Source organism: Astyanax mexicanus, chromosome 22 (genome assembly GCF_023375975.1).
Source record: "Astyanax mexicanus isolate ESR-SI-001 chromosome 22, AstMex3_surface, whole genome shotgun sequence".
NCBI lineage: Eukaryota > Metazoa > Chordata > Actinopteri > Characiformes > Acestrorhamphidae > Astyanax > Astyanax mexicanus.
Genome location: NC_064429.1, coordinates 2,665,495 through 2,689,219, shown reverse-complemented (window position 1 = coordinate 2,689,219; position 23,725 = coordinate 2,665,495). Strand labels below are relative to the sequence as shown.

At 39.0% G+C, this 23,725-nt stretch overlaps 1 protein-coding gene across 1 annotated transcript; it reads left to right on the top strand.

Moving 5' to 3' along the window:
• The first annotated feature begins 1,177 nt into the window (after positions 1 to 1,177).
• On the top strand, positions 1,178 to 23,522 carry psat1 (phosphoserine aminotransferase 1). The gene is made up of 9 exons (XM_022662644.2): positions 1,178 to 1,351; positions 6,054 to 6,114; positions 6,192 to 6,261; positions 6,360 to 6,565; positions 13,970 to 14,142; positions 14,251 to 14,420; positions 16,611 to 16,739; positions 16,974 to 17,111; positions 22,180 to 23,522. Exons 1-9 carry the CDS (start codon positions 1,295 to 1,297, stop codon positions 22,298 to 22,300), a joined length of 1,125 nt encoding a protein of 374 aa, XP_022518365.1. The 5' UTR covers positions 1,178 to 1,294; the 3' UTR covers positions 22,301 to 23,522.
• The last annotated feature ends 203 nt before the right edge of the window (positions 23,523 to 23,725 follow it).

The following is a 23,725-nucleotide window of genomic DNA, read 5'->3' as shown; positions in this document are numbered from 1 at the left end:
TGTATCAGCTAATTGATGTCACATAATAATAGAATATGATGAGATAAGTTGACACTCATAATGTGCGTGGGGCTTGCCAATGAGTTTGGATATTGAATAGATTTTCCAAAGTAAAGAGCCAGATTAATAATTTAATGAAGGTTTCTAAGCGACTGAAGTAAATATAATATAATAATAAATATAAATATAATAAATATGTAACTTGTAAGTCTATGTCTGTAAATGACATTACTTGTTTCCTTATGGAAATAGAAAAATTACCGGATCTGCTGAAGCATAAAAACTACTATTAATAATATTATGCTTAAACAACAACAAAACAATAATATTCATAGTAAATTAAGAATAATTTACATCTTATAATAATAATAATATTATATAATTATAATATATAATTTTATATAATTATAATATTTTAATAAGAATAAAAATAAGAAGAATCAGCTTCCTAATATAATTTGTACCTAATTTAATAAATTAATAAATTCATTTATTGAAACCCTGATGTTTTTGCAACAATAGGGTTCTTCATGTGTGATATACTGACAAGGTGATGTGATTTCCGTCTGGATAAAAAAAAAAGTGGGGAGCTGCACAGCATTTTGCTTTCACCTAAACCTAGAGTTTATTTTTACATTGATACAGCATAAATATTAGACTAATAAAAGGCATGAGCACCAGCGGGAATGTCTATAGATGGTATATTGTTAATTGTGTCTAAAAAACTGTGTCTGAAGAGCTCAGGAGCTCGGATCTGCAGTGAATTGCTTTAGACTGAGTCTCTCTGTAAGAGCATTGGCTGAACAGAGTTTAAATGTATTGGCTTTCAAAACTGGAAGGTGGAGCTCATTATCTTATTATTAAACGCCGCTTTTTACGCCGCTTTTTACGGCGTCAAGAGAGACAATAAACGCCGCTTTTTACGCCGTCTCAGTGCACTGAGACGGCGCTCTGTACGGCGCTCCAAAAGGGTCGAAAAACGCCGGGGGAAACGGCGTCTTCTGTGCTTTTAGCGGCGTTTTTAACGCCGTCGTGAAATCATACGGCGTATATTACGGCGTCTTGAAATCATACGGCGTATATTACGGCGTAAAACCCACACAGAACGGCGTATTTTACGCCGTTCTTTTCTATAAAAGGCGTCTGGTCCAGGCGTTTTTTGGGCCTTTTGGCGTTCCATAAGCGAGAGAGCGTGCGCTGTGGGGGAAGTAGGTCAGTCAGACTGAGCATCGCTAACTAACTCAGCTACCCTGAGATCCTTTCAGCCCCCTGAAGAGAAAGCGCTCTGAGCGTCATGGAGAAGAAGAAGACCATAAACTTCGGCGCAGGACCTGCAAAACTCCCGCCTTCTGTAAGTCTGCGGCATGGTTTAATCAGAGCAGCATCTGGAGTTTAATTTCATGACCAGTAAACAAACTGTCTGTATTCAGTTAAACCTCTCAGAACCAGAGCCTCCCCCTCCTGCTGCTGTGTGAGTAACTTAGCTTGACTAGGTGAAGTTATGTGTTATTAGACCTTCAGAAGCTGTAGCTTTAGGTTAGCTGTGTTAGTGAGCTGTGCAGCTGTGTAAGTAAGTTGTGCAGCTGTGTTGGTGGGTTGTGTAGTTAGCTGTGTTTGAGAGTTGTTTAGCTGTGTTTGAGAGTTGTTTAGCTGTGTTGGTGGGTTGTGTTGTGTAGCTGTGTTGGTGGGTTGTGTAGTTAGCTGTGTTTTAGAGTTGTTTAGCTGTGTTGGTGGGTTGTGTAGTTAGCTGTGTTGGTGGGTTGTGTAGTTAGCTGTGTTGGTGGGTTGTGTAGTTAGCTGTGTTGGTGGGTTGTGTAGTTAGCTGTGTTGGTGGGTTGTGTAGTTAGCTGTGTTGGTGAGTTGTGTAGCTGTGTTGGTGGGTTGTGTAGTTAGCTGTGTTGGTGGGTTGAGTTGTGTAGCTGTGTTGGTGGGTTGTGTAGTTAGCTGTGTTTGAGAGTTGTGTTGGTGGGTTGTGTAGCTGTGCTGAACCAGGTGTGGATAGAGTTAAAGAGCTGGGTCTGGGCGTTTTGCAGGAGCAGCGTGTGAGCGAGTCGATGTTGCATCAGCCGCTCTCTCATCCCGCTCTGAGGCTTCAGGGCTGCTGATGGGCTCACTCGCTGTACTGAATCCAGTTTATCACCGAACTCTAATTCTGTAAACAGATTAAAATTTAGATACAGTAGATGCTTTATTTCACACAGTATTCTCACGTGCACCCCGGTTAAATTAAAGTACCTTGTCACTTTCAAAGTTCCAGTGCCTCGTTTTAAAGGAGTTTGTTCTCGTTATCATGTTTTACTACACCCCAAGTCCATTTTACACCAGATTTCTTCTTTAATAAGAGTCCACCCATCCCTTGTGACAGCCAGTCAAAAATCATTATGTTGTTAGTGAGATGAACTAGCCTTACCCTTCAACTAAATCTAATTTACCCAAGTTTCCACTTAACCCAGGATGCGTTGGATACATCTTCATGTTTTTGGTGTGATAATTTAGCTGGAGATCAAAGTTACTAACAAACACCATATCAATAAGCACCAAGTACATTTCAGCTCAGCTCACAGGCCCTCATTAAAGGACGTGTAGTTTAGGGCACAGCATCTCTGTGCCAAATGTTTGCGGCTGAAGGGCAGCTTTCTTAGACAATAAGTGTTGTGCCAAATTCTGCAGCAGAAAATCTTCAGGAGCTGATTCCTGTTTGTCTGCAGGATAGTTATGCAGATATAGCCATGGCTTCATAGAATTTCCTACTGATTTATAGGGATACATGGATTGTACAGTCACACTTTTATTGTTGTATAAATAAATTGTTGTAAATAAAATGTCTAAATTAAATACACAAAATCTTTCTTTATTGCATAACTCTGTGTATCCTTAACATATGAACAACATAATTTCAACAACATTATGTTTACACTTATTTCTGACACACGACTCATTATTTGCAATTAACACTAAACCAACTGGTTTTTAAAGTCATCATTACAATGAAAACACATACCGAACAAACATGAGGAGCAATACAGGAGTGCAACGAAATAAAAGAGCAAGATAAGTGTTAAAGGTGCCAAACCAGTAGCATTGTATTTTAAGTTTTAATTTCTTTACACATGCATTTCTGAACCAGGACTAAGGCAGTAAAATATTCTATGCTTTGGGTTATGCAGTATTACCTGGTTCTGGTAAACATCCTGCCTGCAATGATTTTAAATCTGACCTCACCTTTAATTCTCTGTAAATTTCTATCTTCTCTTGATTTGTTGACTTTATCTAAATGCTGAAAGCTTTTCTGTCCTGGGCAGAGGCTTTGTGTAGCTGATGTGTACAGGTGCTGGTCAACGAATTAGAATAATTTGAAATAGTGCAATCATGAAATTCTTTGAATGCATTTTTTGTGCAGAAAGCAAATCAGGTGTTCACCGCACCTGTCCTACTCGTTAGACTAATCACAGAACTCGTTACCTGGAAAAGAATTTGCTCAGCTGAGCTTTCCAAAAGGCCCATTTAGGCCATTTAACTGTGACACTGTTGTTTTATTGAATTAGAATAATGGAGAAACAGTTTCATTGAATTAGAATAAATGCTCGAATTTTTGTTTTCTGTGAAGAGTGTTCACTGTGCAGTATAAAGTCAGGGTTGAGTAGAATTTCTAAGTTGTAAAATCAATCATGGGTAAGCAGCGCGACCTCTCAACCGGAATAGTGGCTCAAATTCAAGCCCTTCGCCAACAAGGCTTGACCCAAACTAAAATTGCTGAGCAGCTCGGCATCAGCCAGTCTTCCGTCTGCAAAGCTCTCAAGAAAAACTGCAGCAAGCGCACCAACTGTTCCGGCGTCCGAAAAACTTCTGCTCGCGACAACAAGCAGCTGAGAAAGATCGCAGTCAGCAACCGGTTCAAGTCCACTTCCGAGCTCACCAACTTGTGGAACAAGCAGACCGGCGCTGACGTCTCCAGATCAACCACTTACCGTCGTCTGTGCGAACTTGGCTTCAAATCTCGCGTTCCAGCAGTAAAACTGATGCTGAACAAGAAACAAATGGAGAAACAGCTGAAGTGGGCCAAAGAACACGGCGAGTGGACTGCTGAAGACTGGCAGAAAGTGGTCTTCAGTGACGAATCACGCTTCTGCATCTCCTTCGGTGACCAAGGTCCTCGTGTCTGGCGTCGTGGTGGCGAAACCTACAACCACGAGTGCGTGAAAAGATCCGTCAAGTTTCCCCAGAGCGTTATGCTCGAGGTGTAGGGAAACTCTGCTTCCTCAAGAAGACTGTCAATGCTGCCGTATATCAAGATGTTCTGGAAACGTTCCTGATTCCGACTGTTGAGGAACAGTTCGGCAAAGAAGACTTCATATTTCAACAGGATCTTGCACCGGCTCATGCGGTTAAAGTCGACCAAAGATTGGTTCACTAAAAAACAGCTTGAAGTTTTGGCATGGCCGGCCAACTCGCCTGACCTCAATGTCATTGAAAACCTTTGGGCCATCGTCAAGCGGAAAATTCGCGACAGAAAGCCTACTACGCTGGACCAACTGAAGCAGAACATCGCCACTGCCTGGGAAGCTGTGAGTGCGGAAACTTGCGACAAGCTGGTCAAATCGATGCCGCGGAGACTTCAGGCAGTCATACAAGCCAAGGGGGCAGCCACAAAATACTGAGAAAGTGATGATTGTAATTATAATAAAAATTATTCTAATTCAATGAAACGGTTTCTCCATTATTCTAATTCAATAAAACAACAGTGTCACAGTTAAATGGCCTAAATGGGCCTTTTGGAAAGCTCAGCTGAGCAAATTTTTTTCCAGGTAACGAGTTCTGTGATTAGTCTAACGAGTAGGACAGGTGCGGTGAACACCTGATTTGCTTTCTGCACAAAAAATGCATTCAAAGAATTTCATGATTGCACTATTTCAAATTATTCTAATTCGTTGACCAGCACCTGTATATTGGTATATTGGTATACACTATTATTTGCATAAACCTTTAGAATTTTAAAACATTTAATTTGTGTCCATTTTACCACATTTTATATCAACCACAGTCACAGTATGTGTCTGCCCAAGTCTGAACAGCCCTGGAATATAAACTACCTCAACCCTTGTTAAGCTGGTAGACAAACTGAAAGCAAAACAAACATTTACTAGGAGCTGTTGCCAAGCAGGTTGCCAGGGCCAGAAAAAAGAAAATGAGCTTTAGAATTATTATGCCCTCTTTAATATTTATAAGAAGCTTTCTTATGTCAAAAAAGCATTGAGAAAGTCTGCTTAATAAATAAAAAACATATTTTAGTTAGATCTGGTAAGTAATGCACATTGAGGAACGTGCATCCATTCTCCTAAATTGTCTTTCGTGTTCTGTATTGTCTCTCTTAATTTGTATGTAAAGATATCTTCTACTTTTTACTTTTTTTAAAGAGCTTTAGGGAGACAGGTGGTTCTACTATGGCATCTTCTGTGAAAAGAAGATGGGGCCTTAATTTTAAGATTGTAGCGTCAGCTATGTTTGCAGGGTCCAGTTCTGTCAGTTTCTATACTTTTGTTAATTACATTATCGTACAATATATGGACATAATTTTGCTGATGCTCATTGTGTTTACATAGTTAGTTGAGGCCATTTATGTTAATGAGCCTGTATGCCGACTTGTTTAAAAACAGTGGTTTTGTTTTATTTGTTTTGTCGCATGTTTTAGAATTTTGTATTTCAATTGCAATGGAAAAAAATATTATTAATCAATTAAAAGTTAACTGTTCTTCAAAAGTAATGATAAAATACAATAGTTTGCTTTTGTCATGGCATTATGTTTTGCAATTTTTTTTGGACAGTATATTCAAAATATTTTCTCCTGATAAAAATGCCTTTAACTTGACTCTATAATGACTCTTGTCTATTTTTGAAAAATTGATGGAAGAATTGTTTTGAACGTATTGCCTATTACCTATTGACTCTAACTTCATCTGTACTTCTGCATACAAAACATTGTAATTGGAACAGCTACATTTTGGTTAATGTAATAAAACACAAAAGTGAATTTCTTGTTGTGTTTTTTTTCTCAGGTCTTACTTCAAGCTCAAAAGGAATTGTTGGATTACAACAACATTGGGATTAGTGTTCTTGGTAAGGTATAGTGTTGATATAAAATTGATGATGTGATGTGTACTGATATTAATGATTTCTCTATTTGTTACACTTAGAAATGAGCCACAGGTCAGCAGATTTCTCCAAGATCATAAACACCACAGAAAACCTTCTTCGAGAACTCCTGTAAGCTTTTAAAGTTAAATACAGGGAAACATTATTGGTACAAATCACATTTATTTGTAAATTACCTGTTTTAATGTCTGTATTCTTTTCTGTAACAGGAATATACCTGAAAACTACAAAGTGTTGTTTCTTCAAGGCGGTGGGTCAGGGCAGTTCAGTGCTGTGCCTCTGAACCTGATTGGTCTGAAGGAGGACAGATGTGCGGATTATGTGGTGACTGGAGCTTGGTCTGCAAAGGCTGCAAAAGAGGCAGAGAAGTATGGCCAAATCAACGTGGTTCACCCCAAACTGGACAAATACACCAGTGAGTTTCTACCAATCTTTGTGGATACCAGAGTATACAGAATAAAATCGCTTCATGGGCTTTTGAGTTCATCTTGTGGCTGTGATGCACTTTCCAACAGGGATATTATTATGGAAACTATCTTACCACACACACTGCATTCTCTCTTAGGTTAGGGTGATGTTTAGAGTAAATCAAATGGTGTCATTTATACACAGGCAGCTGTTTTTTTTTTTATTTGCACACATATGTGAAAGAAGGAAGCTAACAGGGATGCGTATTACATAAATGAGAAAAAAAGAACATGTGCAGGGAAAGTGAGAAAGCCCATAGGGGCTTACAGTATATACAGTACTTTCCCTCCAAATTACAAACAGAATCATAATCAGAATCATACACAGGCAGCTGTTCTGCCAGAAGTAACATCTAAATTCAGGAGGTCCCACAGGTCAGAGTCACATTCTTTATCTTCCAAGTTACATGACATTATCATTAGACAGGATAATGGTTCCTGTCAATATGAGTAAAACACGCTACTCGTATAAGTTAAAGTGTCACTTCAGTTTCATGTTGCCTATTTAAATAGCATTTTGTAAAGTAAGGAGCAGATCAGTCACCTATGTAACATTGGTGGCATCCAGAAAGATTGGATATTACAGTAAAAACTACTAATGATATTGGTATCTTATTGATAATTGGTAAAATATTTTGGTATCAGCCCATATTGGTGCATTAATATAAGATTATGTTAACATCACATTAGTACTTATTTTTTGTTCAATACTTCCTGTTGTGATTGTTCTCATTAAAAAAAAATAGAATTTATTTTGTCAAAGTCAGTCACACAGTGTTACATTTAGACTTATAAAATAGTGAAGATGTAATACTTTGTTTCAGAAGGGCTTGTACACCCACCTTGTTTGTTCTAAAAGAAAAGATAGCATGTGTGAAAAGTGCCTCAAACCACAGTCAAGACCAAAGAACATTTTTTTTTTTTTTTTTTTTTTTTTTTATTGTTTGGTCTTTTAGGCCATTACAGGAAGTTAAAGTAGGCAATAATCCTTCATTTTACAACAGAAGGAAAAAAAAAACTTGTGCCAAAGTCCATGTGCACTCGCTTCATGCCGCAGTATGCATAGGATGCTTACACTGGTGATTCCTGTATCTGCTGATTAACAGTTTTTTTTAATTCATAAACAGAAATAAAACTAATTCAAAAGGGAATCGTTTGCACTTATTCTGTTGTGTACACAGATAGTACTAGGGTTGCAACGGTATGAGATTTTCACGGTATGATAACCGTCTCAGAAAATACCGCAATATCACGGTTATCACGGTATCACAGTTTGTTATATATATTATTAAACTGACCCTTAAAGAAATTACAACAAAGGTTTTTTGTTCAATTAACTATTTATTTTAGAAACCTGGAACAATTATATAGATAATGTCTCCTTTAAAAAAATAAGCTGTACACCATCAGGTGAAGGAAACCAGGTTTTTCCCACTACTCCAAAGGGCATTAAGAGTGTATATATATATATATATATATATATATATATATATATATATATATATATATATATATATATATATATATATATATATATATATATATATATATATAGGCCTGGACAATATTTCGATATTGGTATTTATCGCGATAAGAAATGTTTCAATAACGGTGATATCATTTTTGTGATATATCGATATGTATTATTTACAGACAGGCGTTTTTTAGCGGCGTCAGTTCACTGCAGCCCTGAACATAGCCGGGCTACGTCAGTGCGTGATGACGCAATCATACAGGCACATAGCCAGATAGGCTAGGCTAGGCTAGGCTAGACCTGGGTCGCCTCCTCTCCGCTCCGCACCTAAAATCTCCCGCGATGAAGTGAAACCGACCCTAACCGAGCGGATCTCAGCTCCGCACCTAAAACCCGCCCGCGATGAAACGAAACCGACCCTAACCGAGCGGATCTCGGCTGCGCTCCGCTCCGCACCTAAAAACCGCCCGCGATTAAACGAAAGCGACCCTAACCCGCTCGTTGTCATCGCAGGAAATTTTAGATGAAGATTGAGCGGATAGTTGAGGGAGGCAGGTCTAATTCAGTGGTTCGGCTTTCAAAGGTTTGATAAACTTCAGACTTCAGCTTGCTCCAAATTGTTCTGGAGAGTGGAGCTGACTAGCAACAGTAATACATCCTTTCCTCCACCTCAAGCAGTTTCACTACACACAACATCTTCCTTATTCTGGCTAAAACACTTTTGTAGTTTATGTTGTATCTAAGTTATTTATAGTTGATATAGGTTTGTTTATTTGACAGGGATATCATGTTCCCTTTATGTATATGAAGGCTTTTTCTATTCCCTATCCTGGTTGAAGCACTTTTGTTTTGATCTGTTTAATATGTTTACAAAAGAATAAGAAGCTCTGCCTCTGTTGTAATGTAAAGTTATTTATATTGGTAATTTGTATATAGGTTATAGGTTTATGTTTGACAGGGATGTCATGTTTTTATTTTGCTACATGCAAATAAAAGTGAGCATTGATTTATTCTGATAATTTTTTATTTCTAAAGTATTATACAGTTTTTGTGAGAGGAGGCTTTAAAGACTTCAATTTAAAATTTCAGACAGTAGTGTACAGATTTCCATTGCAGGGATTCTTAGCAGTTTTTCTGAGGCCTTCAAAGTATTTATATCGATATCGAAATTATATCGTATCGACCGAAATTAAGGAATATATTGTGATATAAATTTTTGCCATATCGTCCATATATATATATATATATATATACATATACACTGCTCAAAAAAATAAAGGGAGCACTCAAATAACACAATATAACTCCAAGTAAATCAAACTTCTGTGAAATTAAACTGTCCACTTAGGAAGCAACACTGATTGACAATCAATTTCACCTGCTGTTGTGCAAATGGAATAGACAACAGGTGGAAATTATTGGCAATTAGCAAGACACACTCGATAAAGGAGTGGTTCTGCAGGTGGGGACCACAGACCACGTCTCAGAACCTATGCTGTCTGGCTGATGTTTTGGTCAGTTTTGAATGTTGGTGGTGCTTTCACACTCGTGGTAGCATGAGACGGACTCTACAACCCACACAAGTGGCTCAGGTAGTGCAGCTCATCCAGGATGGCACATCAATGCGAGCTGTGGCAAGAAGGTTTGCTGTGTCTGTCAGCGTAGTGTCTAGAGGCTGGAGGCGCTACCAGGAGACAGGCCAGTACACCAGGAGACGTGGAGGAGGCCGTAGGAGGGCAACAACCGAGCAGCAGGACAGCTACCTCCGCCTTTGTGCAAGAAGGAACAGGAGGAGCACTGCCAGAGCCCTGCAAAATGACCTCCAGCAGGCCACAAATGTGCATGTGTCTGCACAAACGGTTAGAAACCGACTCCATGAGGATGGTATGAGGGCCCGACGTCCACAGATGGGGGTTGTGCTCACAGCCCAACACCGTGCAGGACGCTTGGCATTTGCCAGAGAACACCAGGATTGGCAAATTCGCCACTGGCGCCTTGTGCTCTTCACAGATGAAAGCAGGTTCATACTGAGCACATGACAGACGTGACAGAGTCTGGAGACGCCGTGGAGAGCGGTCTGCTGCCTGCAACATCCTTCAGCATGACCGGTTTGGCAGTGGGTCAGTAATGGTGTGGGGTGGCATTTCTTTGGAGGGCCGCACAGCCCTCCATGTGCTCACCAGAGGTAGCCTGACTGCCATTAGGTACCGAGATGAGATCCTCAGACCCCATGTGAGACCATATGCTGGTGCGGTTGGCCCTGGGTTCCTCCTAATGCAGGACAATGCTAGACCTCATGTGGCTGGAGTGTGTCAGCAGTTCCTGCAAGATGAAGGCATTGAAGCTATGGACTGGCCCGCCCGTTCCCCAGACCTGAATCCGATTGAGCACATCTCGGACATCATGTCTCGCTCCATCCACCAACGTCACGTTGCACCACAGACTGTCCAGAAGTTGGCGGATGCTTTAGTCCAGGTCTGGGAGGAGAGCCCTCAGGAGACCATCCGCCACCTCATCAGGAGCATGCCCAGGCGTTGTAGGGAGGTCATACAGGCACGTGGAGGCCACACACAATACTGAGCCTCATTTTGACTTGTTTTAAGGACATTACATTAAAGTTGGATCAGCCTGTAGTGTGTTTTTTCACTTTAATTTTGTGTGTGGCTCCAAATCCAGGCCTCCATTGGTTAATAAATTTGATTTCCATTGATGATTTTTGTGTGATTTTGTTGTCAGCACATTCAACTTTGTACAGAACAAAGTATTCAATGAGAATATTTCATTCATTCAGATCTAGGATGTGTTATTTGAGTGTTCCCTTTATTTTTTTGAGCAGTGTATATATATATATATATATATATATATATATATATATATATATATATATATATATATATATATATATATATATATATATTAGGGTTGCAACGGTATGAGATTTTCACGGTATGATAACCGTCTCAGAAAATACCGCGGTATCACGGTTATCACGGTATCACAGTTTGTTACATATATTATTAAACTGACCCTTAAAGAAATTACAACAAAGGTTTTTTGTTCAATTAACTATTTATTGTAGAAACCTGGAACAACTATATAGATAATGTCTCCTTAAAAAAAAAAAACTGTACACCATCAGGTGAAGGAAACCAGGTTTTTCCACTACTCTTAAGGGCATTAAGGGTGTATAAAAAAAAAAAAAAAAAAATATATATATATATATATATATATATATATATATATATATATATATATATATACACACACACACACACATGTCACATGTCACACATTACATGTCCTCTAAGAAGTAAAGATCCTGTGTTTAAACTATTCAGTACAATTATTTAAGTTTAAATTATTTAATATCTGATAAACTGAGCCTGGGTCAGTGTCTGATCAACAACTGTTGTAAACGTCCGTTTTACTGCCAAGTTGGTATATAACCAGATCCTGCAGAAAGAGGGGATTTATTTCTGACATGATCCTCACAATAGAGATTTCTATTTTAAGGCTTTCACAACGAGTCTGGTTTTAACATATGAAAAACAGACACGTCATGCTTACCGCATGGGTTGTGCACGACTACAAAGAAGTTTTATTTAGGTTCAGATTAAAGTTTTAAACTAAACACATACTTTGCGCTGCACAGCGGGGTGGTGTTCTCGGAGATGGGAGAACAGGTTTGACGTATGTCCACCTTTAGCTGTGACTTTACGGTCACATTGATTATAAATCCGATAACCATCCTCGGGTGCGTTCGGCGGGTATCCGAAATAGTCCCACACTGCTGATTTTAGTTTAGCCTTTTTTTAGGCGGACGGAGATTTGTTAAGTCTGATGCACTTTCTGCCGTTCTCACCGCTGTGTGCTGAGCAGCTGAAGCGGAGCAGAGTTGCGCATGCGCGGGTGAGTTTCTCCGCTGGCTTGCCTTTTACCAGTAATAAGCAAACACACACGGTATGATAACCGTGCATTTTAATACCATGGTATACCGTGAAACCGGTTACCACTGCAACCCTAGATAGTACACAAATAGGTAGTCAGATTCTGGCAGAGAGACAGATTTTGGAAAGACACCTGGAAAGACAGCCTGCCGATCTAAATCATGTTACAAACCAATCACTGTCAGTATAGTGAAAATCGCCTATTAGGTGATTATGGTGTGATTATGACAGAATGAGGTAGAGTTCTAAACTAAACTACAGTGTGAAATAAAAAATAACTGGATCAAATACTGTACAGAGGTGTGAAAATGTATGGGCACAGATATATATGAGAAGTGAAATGAGGTTTATAGGATTTACAGAAAGTGTTCAATAATTCTTTAAACTAAATTAAACAGGTGCATAAATTTGGGCCCCCGTGTCATTTTATTGATTTGAATAATTTTAGCACTAATTATTGGAACACAAAATGTGTTTAGTAAGCTCATGCTTGACCTACATACACAGGCAAATCCAATTATGAGAAAAGGTTAAGGTGCCAATTGCGACTTTTTCTGGCAACAATTGCATTTTCTCTGAATAGTGGAAACATGAACCTCAAAACTATCAAATGACCTGAAAACAAATTGTTCTAAATCATGGTTTCGAGGAAGGATTTAAAAAGCTCAAATCTCAGATTTCAGCTGCAGTTTCCACTGTGAGGAACAGAGTGAGGAAATAGGAGATCCTACAACAAGAAAAATCTCAGATAATCAGAGGAGAAGGAGGGAGAGAACAGTCATAGTGAACCCACAGACCTCCAGAGCTCCAAACACCTACATCATCATCTTACTGCAGATGGAGTCACTGTGCATCAGTCAGCTATTCAGCTCACTTTACACAAGGAGAGTCTGTATGGAAGAAAAATGCAGAAGAAACATTTTCTGAGCCACAAACAGTCGCTTGAGGTTCTAAAGCTGAAGCACATTTAGAAAAGTCAGCTTCATTTTGGAATAAGGTTCTGTGGGCTGATGAATCTAAAATTGAGTTATTTGGAGGCGGTTATTTATGCATGGAGGAAAAAGAACACAGCATTCCAACACAAACACTTTACTGCTCCCCACAGTAAAATCTGGTGGTGGTTCATCATGCTGGGGGGGGCTGTGTCATCAGTGCAGGTACTGGAAATCCAGTCAATATCAACAAGTTCATGAGAACAATGTTGAAAAATCAGTGAGAAATTTGAAGTTGCACCGGGGCTGGATACTTCAACATGACAACGACCCTAAACACTAAACACTGATCAAAATCTACTAAAGCTTTCATGCAGAGGAACAAATACAACGTTCTGGATTGATCATCTCAGTCCACAGACCTGAATATTATTGAAAATCTGTGGTGGGATTTAAAGCGGGCTGGTTATGCTCTGAAACATCAAACCTGACTGAACTGGAGATGTTTTGTAAAGAACGATCCAAAACACCTTCAACCAGAAGCCAGACTGTTAGAAGGATCTACTAAATATTGATGGAATTTTTCTGTTGGGGTGCTCAGATATATGCACCTGCCTAATTTTGTTTAAATAATTATTTACACACACTTTCTGTAAATTCTGTAAACTTTATTTCACTTCTCAAATATCACCATATTCATCTGCTTTTATGTTATTGAATTTAATTGACAATCATGAAAATTCAGGGGTGCCCAAACCTTTTTATACCACTGTATGTACAATGTAACAAACACATCAACCTTGGTTTAGACTCCAGACTTTTAAGTAAGTACATATGATTAAAACTTAAGGTAAACAATATTTTTAGTACTGTAAAAATGTAGAAGTTGTATATCAGATATTTATACCTTTTTTCATAAAGTATTTTAAAAATATAATAATTGTATAAGTACACGAATGAGAATGAAATTAATTAAAAATGCATGAAAATTCCTTTCAGGCATCCCAGATAACAGTGGTTGGTCACTGAATCCCTCAGCATCCTATGTCTACTACTGCTGCAATGAAACAGTGCATGGTGTTGAGTTTAACTTCATTCCTGATTCCAAGGACGTGATTCTTGTCAGTGACATGTCTTCAAATTTCCTGTCCCGGCCAGTAGACGTGTCAAAGGTTGGCAGTATTTTTTTCTTATTTATCTTTTTATTTTTATTTTTTTTACTACTACACAACGGTTTTAATGTTATTTTGTTGTTTTTTTGGGGGGGTTATTTGTCCAAGTTTGGACTCATATTTGCAGGAGCACAGAAGAACATTGGATGTGCTGGAGTCACTGTTGTCATTGTGAGGGAGGATCTGTTGGGAAAAGCTTGTAAGGAGTGTCCAGTTGTACTGGATTATCAAGTACAAGCTGGGAATAACTCCCTGTATAACACACCTCCCTGCTTCAGGTAAGATTTACCCACCTGTTCATTCTGTTCAGGCAAGGCTTGTGTGACTGGATGGCCACTAAATAGGGGTGTGAAAACTTACTTCTGTCATGTTTTAACCTCTGGATTTTATTATTAGGTTTAAGTTAGGATATACAGTTGCAACCCTTTGGGATTATACTTGGATTTCTGCATTAAATGTGTTCTGAACTTCATCGTCACACACAATAGACAAACATTCTGCTTAAACCAATACCACACAAAAATGTATGTTTGCATGGTTTTATTGAACACCAGCCAGGAGTCAGTCAACCTGCCCTGCCCTTTAAAAACATACACCAGTTTTGAGTTTGCTGTTCTTAAGAACAGGGTTTGTACGGGTGCTTGAAATCCTGGAAAATGCTTGAATTTTAACGTTCTGTTTTCCAAGCCTGGGAAGTGCTGGAATTTTGGAGAAAGTGCTTGAAAATTCTTGAAATTGTAACTGCATTTACTTTATAATAAATAACTAACTGACTAAATACGTACGTTTAAAGAAAAAAATGAATTCAAGAGGAGTTACTTTGCAAGGAACCGGCTCTTTTTGCCCCCAGATGCAGCACTTCTGTGTTTGTTTTTAAAACACGGACAGCAGGAGAGTTAGCTAGCTGTGCTAAAAGCCAAGCTTTTTATTTATCCAACGTTAAAAAATAATAGTAATAATCCGGGGTTACACATACAATATACTATTAGGCTAAACCGAGCCCGGAACTGTTAACGCGGCGCCAGCGTCCCCTAAAGAGCCGATGTTTGCCCGGCATCAGCCAGCGCCGGGGAACGAGCCGATCTCTGGGGCTGTTTGCCCGGCGTCTGTTTATTTGCAGCTCTGTTTAGTTAGTGTTAGATATCTTGTAACTGTATGTTTAAATCGTATCTGCGCTTAATTCTGTGTTTTACCGAGACCTTAAATATACACTAGGGAAGCACGGTTTGACAAGGTAGCACAACCTGACAGACCACCGGTCAAAGTGGGCACCTTTAGCATCAGATTTTATAATATCGAGGGACTCTGGGGCTTCGATGTGGTGAAATGCCCAAGCACTGAATCACCAAGTCTGGGGTATGAGTTTTGTAGCGTTAGTTTAGCTGAAAGAAACGTTATCATTGCCACGGAGAGTGATCCGTGCGGCGGTAGAGAGGAGGGGGAAGTGATCTGCGCAGCGGCATTGATTTGTTGCTCGCCTCGAGTCTTGACGTTATGCAAAGTTTAAGGGTTAACTTTACCTCGCTCTCAGTGCTGCATCTTTTTAACTAAAGCTGTTTCTCTGAAAACATTTATTGCATATATGAATATTCCTAAGCAAGAGCCAAATCCTGTCTTTCTTCAGAGACCACTAATTCAGTGATCTAAAGCAGTGCTAAATGAAAAAACGCCTGAATACTTTTTTTTGTCAAAAAACGGCTCACATGGCATTTATTAAAATTAGAGACCACAACTAGATATTTTAACGTGAATGAAAAAAATATGGAATGAGATCTTCAAGTTCTGTATGATCATAACGTAGTTCATGAACTATAAATGAATTAATTAACATTATGATTGTGTTTCTGCAGCAAACACTGTATAGACTGAGTCTAAGGTAGAACTCAACTTCACAAATATTGGAGACTGAATGAATTGGCTGATAAATTGCTGTGATCAGTTGTTTTTCACTTTTACCGAGCTGTTTTAATGTTTTCAACTGAATTGAATTGAGTTCAATTTAACTGAGACAGTTTCATGAAAGCGTCTTACTGTTTTGGCTTTGTTTTTGATTGACCACTTAATTATCTTTTTACTAAGATGCCTTTAGGACACACAGCCTGCCTCCTCAGAATAGTGTATGTGTACACTGTGTACACATGTGTACTGCAGCAGCTTTGGGAAATTTACAAGTGCCAGTCCTGTTAATGGAATTGTGGAAGCAATCACACAAATAGAGCAGAAGTATATGAGAAAAGTCTGAGAGAATTCACTTTTTCATGTAACAAAAAAATTCCCTGAATGAAAACAAATTGACAACAGCAGTTTATTCCCAGCCTGCCTTGTTTTTGTTAATATATTCGTTGTTTGGTATTGAAATTAAATCATGAAATGTCCTGATCTACAGTAAGCATATTTAATATGGACCCAAAGTAAAGTGAGTTTTATATATATTTATTTATTTATTGTATTATTATTTTTTTCTCCAGCATCTACGTTATGAACCTGGTTTTGGAATGGATCAAGAATAACGGTGGCACAGAAGCCATGGAGAAACTCAGCAAACAGAAGTCTTCTTTGATCTACGACGTAATCAACAACTCTGGTGGATTTTACTCGTTAGTAAAATTACCTAATGTTTTACATGATGTAGAATTTGAATGCATATACATTTATAGGAAATGCAACAGCATTAAATAATTTCTGGCATGATACTTGTTACTTTTTTGCCAGTTGACCATTCATGTTGCCTCTAAAGTAGAGGGGAGGTGGGTAGTGAAATATTTTTACCATCCTGTTCTTGATGATTTTTTTTTTTATTTATTTTTTTTCTCTCAAAATACTGTCTTCAGATGCCCTGTTAATGAGGACTGCCGGAGCCGTATGAACATTCCATTCCGAATTGGACGTAAGGAAGGAGATGAAGCTCTTGAAAAGCTGTTTCTGGATGGGGCTTCTAAACTTGGAATGATTTCATTAAAAGGACACAGGTATTGTACATACTGCAAAATGTTACATTACATTTCACTTTACATTGTGGGCATGGGCAATATAATAAAAAAGAAAAAGCTGTCACAATATTTCAAGACATTTTTACAACATTTCACAGTATTTATCACAATATTCTTCCCATACTTAACATTTTTTTTTGTTATTTGAAATGTATTAAAGAACAATAACAAGATTGAGCACAATATAATTCTAATACATTCAACTCATGGGATTTGGGAACTGTTCAGATATATTCAGACTCATGTACAGTGGCTTGCAAAAGTATTCATACCCCTTCAACTTTTTCACATTTTGTCACATTACACTCACAAACTTAAATGTACTTTATAAAGATTTTAAGTAATAAACCAACAAGCACATAATTGTGAAGTGAAATGAAAATGATGCGTTGTTTTCAATTTTTTTCTAAAATAAAAATCTGAAAAATATGCACAAGTATTCAGCCCCCTTTACTCTGAACCCCCTAAATAAAATCCAGTGCAGTCAACTGCCTTCAGAAGTCACTGAATAAGTTAATAGCGTCCAACTGTGTGTAATTTTGTCTCAGTATAAATGCACCTGTACTGTATTGACCTCAGTGGTTTGTTAGAGAACACTAGTGAAAAACAGCATCATGAAGACCAAGAAGGAACTCACCAGACAGATCAGAGATGTTGTGAAGAAGTTGTGAAGAAGTTTAAAGCAGGGTTAGGTTATAAAAACATATTTTAAGCTTTAAGCATGCCAAAGAGCACTGTTTAATTAATCATTCAAAAATGGAAAATGCATTCTACTCCTGCAAACCTACCAAGACATGGCCATCCACCCAAACTGACAGATCAAGCAAGGAAAGCACTGGTCAGAAAAGCAGCCAAGAGGCCCATAGTCACTCTGGAGGAGCTGCAGAAATCCACAGCTCAGCTGGGAAATCTGTCCACAGGACAACTATAAGATGTGCACTCCACAAATCTGACCTTCATGGAAGAGTGGCAAGATGAAATCCACTGTTGAAAGAAAGACATAAGAAGTGCAGTTTGTACAGCAAGCATGCGGAAGAAGGTTCTGTGGTCAAATGAGTCAAAAGCTGATCTTTTTGCGCTAAATACAAAGTGCTTTGTGTGGCTGAAAATAACACTTCTCATCACCCTGAACACACCATCCCCAAAGTGAAACATGGTGGTGGGAGCATCATACTGTGGGGAGTTGATGGAAAGATGGATGGGGCTAAATACAGGGCAATCCTGGAGCAAAACCTGGGGGAGGTTGCAAAAGACTTAGAAGGAGATTCACCTTCCAGCAAGACAATGAGACTAAACATACAGCCAGAGCTACAGTGGAATGGTTTAGATTAGAGCGTATCTATGTGTAAGAATGGCCCAGTCAAAGTCCTGACCTAAATCCCTCTGAGCTTCAAGACATGAAAATTGCTGTTCACAGACGCTCTCCATCCAACCTGGCTGAGCATGAGCTGTTTTATAAAGAAGAATGAGCAAAAATCTCAGTCTCTAGATCACATGTGTCAAACACAAGGCCCGCGGGCCAAATGTGGCCCGCCACGTCCTTTTATGTGGCCCGCGAGAGCTTGTAAGATCTTAGTGTCTATAATAAATGGATCAGAAGCGTGCTTTGACCAAAAACTACGTTTCCCACAATGCTTGTCGATTGTATTACCCGCGAAGTTACGGCTTACTGCCACTACACGGCAGTGTAGTCATTGATGTGGAAACCCTGCCGGAGGGAAGGTGTAACTTCGCGGGTGAAATGTTTATCCCATAATGTCCAGAAAAAGAGAAGCTGATTCAGACGGACGGCTGTGCTTCAAGGCGAAAGACCGGTATGCCTTTTGTGTTACGAAGAGTGTTACTGACCAAAATAAACGCTTTTTAGAAGAGATATAAGTTATGTGTAAATATTTATAAGACAATAGCTGACAAAATCTGTTTTAATGATTTTAATAAACATCACTGTGTCAGCGCTATTCAGTTTCACCGCAGCGGAGGACGAAGACGTGAATCACTTATCTAACCAGCCTTTACTGATTTCTGCCCCCAATAACCCTTTCAATAACCTCCAATAGCCTTTTATAGTCTTCAGTAGCCTTCAACAGTCTAACCCTGCAGCCGTGGTGTGTGCACTAAACTCCGTAGTTATAAACATTCTGAGGTTAGCAGCGCGCTAACTGACCTGTTTATAATGTAACGTTAATCCGAGCAGTGACTCCGTGACGCTGCTCTGAACTGCTGCTGTTAGCTGCTTGTGCTGAAAGATGAGCTGTAGAGAGCTGTATTATCCGGTTAGTGGGGTTAAAACCTTTATTTCCTACACAGAAGAACTTAAAATGTTTTAAAAACGCTCCAGACTGGCTGAGCTGAACCCTGTAGCCCGTGGCTGGGCTGTAGCTCTGACTCAGTGAAGACAGCGGGGGCTTGTGCTGCTGCTGCAGCTCCCACTAGTGGTTGGATGAGGAACTGCTAAATCTGAGGAACTGCTAAATCTATCACATATTCTTAACAGCTCACAATTTTTGATTTTATATTTATTAAGCCTTATTTCAGTATCAAACGTTTTGATCAAAGTTAATATAACTTGTATTTTATGTCATTTCTATTCACTTGAATAGTTTGGTTCTTGATTGATGGAGTTTTTGGATTTCATAACATGACAAATTAAAAGGATTTATGTTAATAGAGCAACAAGCAAACATTTTTTCCATTTAGAGTTATTTAACATTAAAGAGTAATTACATTCATTTTATATTATATTTGGTTACATTTTATTACATTTATAAGTTACATCTGGCCCTCAGAGGACAGCCAATATGCCAATGTGGCCCTCGGCCAAAATGAGTTTGACACCCCTGCTCTAGATGCTTAAAGCTGGTAGGGATATACCCCAAAACACTTGCAGCTGTAATTGCAGTGAATGGTGGCTCTACTAAGTATTTATATAGGGGGGATAAATATTTTTGCACGTCACACTTTTCAGATTTTATTTGATAGAAATTTTGAAAAACATGTATTTTCATTCCACTTCACACTAATGCAATACTTTGTGTTTGTCTCAATAAAATACATTTAAGTTTGTGCTTGTAAGGTGAAAAAATGTGGAAAAAGTAATACACTGCTCAAAAAAATAAAGGGAACACTCAAATAACACATCCTAGATCTGAATGAATGAAATATTCTCATTGAATACTTTGTTCTGTACAAAGTTGAATGTGCTGACAACAAAATCACACAAAAATCATCAATGGAAATCAAATTTATTAACCAATGGAGGCCTGGATTTGGAGCCACACACAAAATTAAAGTGAAGAAACACACTACAGGCTGATCCAACTTTAATGTAATGTCCTTAAAACAAGTAAAAATGAGGCTCAGTATTGTGTGTGGCCTCCACGTGCCTGTATGACCTCCCTACAACGCCTGGGCATGCTCCTGATGAGGTGGCGGATGGTCTCCTGAGGGCTCTCCTCCCAGACCTGGACTAAAGCATCCGCCAACTCCTGGACAGTCTGTGGTGCAACGTGACGTTGGTGGATGGAGCGAGACATGATGTCCCAGATGTGCTCAATCGGATTCAGGTCTGGGGAACGGGCGGGCCAGTCCATAGCTTCAATGCCTTCATCTTGCAGGAACTGCTGACACACTCCAGCCACATGAGGTCTAGCATTGTCCTGCATTAGGAGGAACCCAGGGCCAACCACACCAGCATATGGTCTCACATGGGGTCTGAGGATCTCATCTCGGTACCTAATGGCAGTCAGGCTACCTCTGGTGAGCACATGGAGGGCTGTGCGGCCCTCCAAAGAAATGCCACCCCACACCATTACTGACCCACTGCCAAACCGGTCATGCTGAAGGATGTTGCAGGCAGCAGACCGCTCTCCACGGCGTCTCCAGACTCTGTCACGTCTGTCATGTGCTCAGTATGAACCTGCTTTCATCTGTGAAGAGCACAAGGCGCCAGTGGCGAATTTGCCAATCCTGGTGTTCTCTGGCAAATGCCAAGCGTCCTGCACGGTGTTGGGCTGTGAGCACAACCCCCATCTGTGGATGTCGGGCCCTCATACCATCCTCATGGAGTCGGTTTCTAACCGTTTGTGCAGACACATGCACATTTGTGGCCTGCTGGAGGTCATTTTGCAGGGTTCTGGCAGTGCTCCTCCTGTTCCTTCTTGCACAAAGGCGGAGGTAGCGGTCCTGCTGCTGGGTTGTTGCCCTCCTACGGCCTCCTCCACGTCTCCTGGTGTACTGGCCTGTCCCCTGGTAGCGCCTCCAGCCTCTGGACACTACGCTGACAGACACAGCAAACCTTCTTGCCACAGCTCGCATTGATGTGCCATCCTGGATGAGCTGCACTACCTGAGCCACTTGTGTGGGTTGTAGAGTCCGTCTCATGCTACCACGAGTGTGAAAGAACCACCAACATTCAAAACTGACCAAAACATCAGCTAGACAGCATAGGTTCTGAGAAGTGGTCTGTGGTCCCCACTTGCAGAACCACTCCTTTATCGAGTGTGTCTTGCTAATTGCCAATAATTTCCACCTGTTGTCTATTCCATTTGCACAACAGCAGGTGAAATTGATTGTCAATCAGTGTTGCTTCCTAAGTGGACAGTTTAATTTCACAGAAGTTTGATTTACTTGGAGTTATATTGTGTTATTTGAGTGTTCCCTTTATTTTTTTGATCAGTGTACTTTTAAAAGCCACTGTATATTATTCAGACTCATGTAAACTCAGCTGTAGAGTTTTGAAAGGTGGTGTGTGTCTTAACATGGACAGTTACATATGACTACCAGTTTAGTCTATAGCTCTTCAGCTGTTGTTTTACATTGTAGTGATGTGGTAAAGTGACCTAGACTGTTGTCAATGCAGATAGGTTAGAATAAAACACTAAAAAAAAAAACAATACATTGCCGTACATTGCCCCTGATCTATTAGTAACCAGCACCTGTGTAAATTTGATTACTCTTATCAGTCGGTTTAACAAAGCCCTACATGCCTGGATGGTTTAATGTGAGCATTTCATATTAAACTGTATTTTGTTTGTTTTTTTTGGGACAGATCTGTTGGTGGAATACGAGCGTCTCTGTACAACGCGGTGACTTTGGAAGACACCCAAATTCTCACTGCCTATATGAAGCAGTTTCTAAAGGAACATCAGCCCAGTGAACTGAAGAACTAGAGGAGATCATGTTTCCAAGTTACCTCAACCAACACTTACACTGATTTAATTAGAAGTAGATATCATCTTTATGCATTAAGACTGACTGTAGCAACAGATTCTAAGGCATTATATATTATTTCAACAATACATTAACATATGTGAACTTGTGTCCAGAATAGCTGCGTTTATTACACTCAATCATTGAACTTAGTGTTTTAGTTGGTAACTAAGTATGTTTATTTTCTTATATACTTATAATACTACTACTACTACTAATAATAATAATAATAATAATAATAATAATGTGCCTTAACATAAATATGAATGTGTATGTATGACCATCTTTGTGTCAATAGGCATTTTATAAAGACATTTGTACAGTAGATATTGTGTGTTTAACAAAAGAAAGTTAACTAAGAAAAAAAAAAGTAGAAACTAAAGTGGCTGATTAATTCTTCATTCTTGTGTTTGATTTTCTGACCTTTTTTCTTTTTCTTTTTTTTTTGCAAAATGTCACCAAATAAAGCACACAATTACAGCACACATTGCATCACCACTATTTAGCGTGTTGGGACGTTCTGACAAAATACTCACTAAACCAATTTGTTACGACGACTACATTCCTCCTTTGGTGGGTGAATTGATGGATGTAATTGTCACATTTCTGCAGATGTTTCAGAACATTTTAATGCTGTTAATCTCTTGTTCTTCCACATCTCAATGTTGTGTTAAATTTAGGTTTTTTATTTTGTCATGCTGCCTATTATCATACTGGAAGTAGTCGTATTTACATGATAAACCGTTTCCATAAAGGGATGAATTGTGTTAAATGTATTTTGCATTCTGTAATGCTTTTAGTTTTTCTGTCAACCAGAACTATTGACCACTCTTAATGTGTTCTTGAATACTGAATGCTTAGTTCTTTATTACGCTATTGTGAGTAAACTTTACAGATTGTTAGCATAAAAATTCCAAGATGTTGGCAGTTCTAGAAATGCATGTCAGCCCATCTCACACCAGCAAGCACACTTACCTCAAAATCATAAATCACATATTTTTTGCCTCATTCTGGCATTTAATTTGAACCTTTCCTAAGATGCTGTCCTATAGCTAAGTGAATGTATAAACTGTTATTACTATTAGTTTAGAAGTTACTCAAACTTTTTATTGATTTTTACTCTCAAGCAATCAAGAAAAAAAAATATTCAAATAAACACTATTCCACATATACTACAACTAACCAGGTGTGTTCTATAACATCTAAAGCAGCTGCATTGTGCGTGCAACATACCCACTATCATTAGCATTATTTGTTAACACCAGTCCTGTAAAATACGGAATAGCCCTTTAATTGACAGTAAATGTTGCGTCTGTTATTAAATCAATACAGGATGCGATTTGTTCCGCACTTCGAAAAAGTGCCTATTACACATTTGTCACACA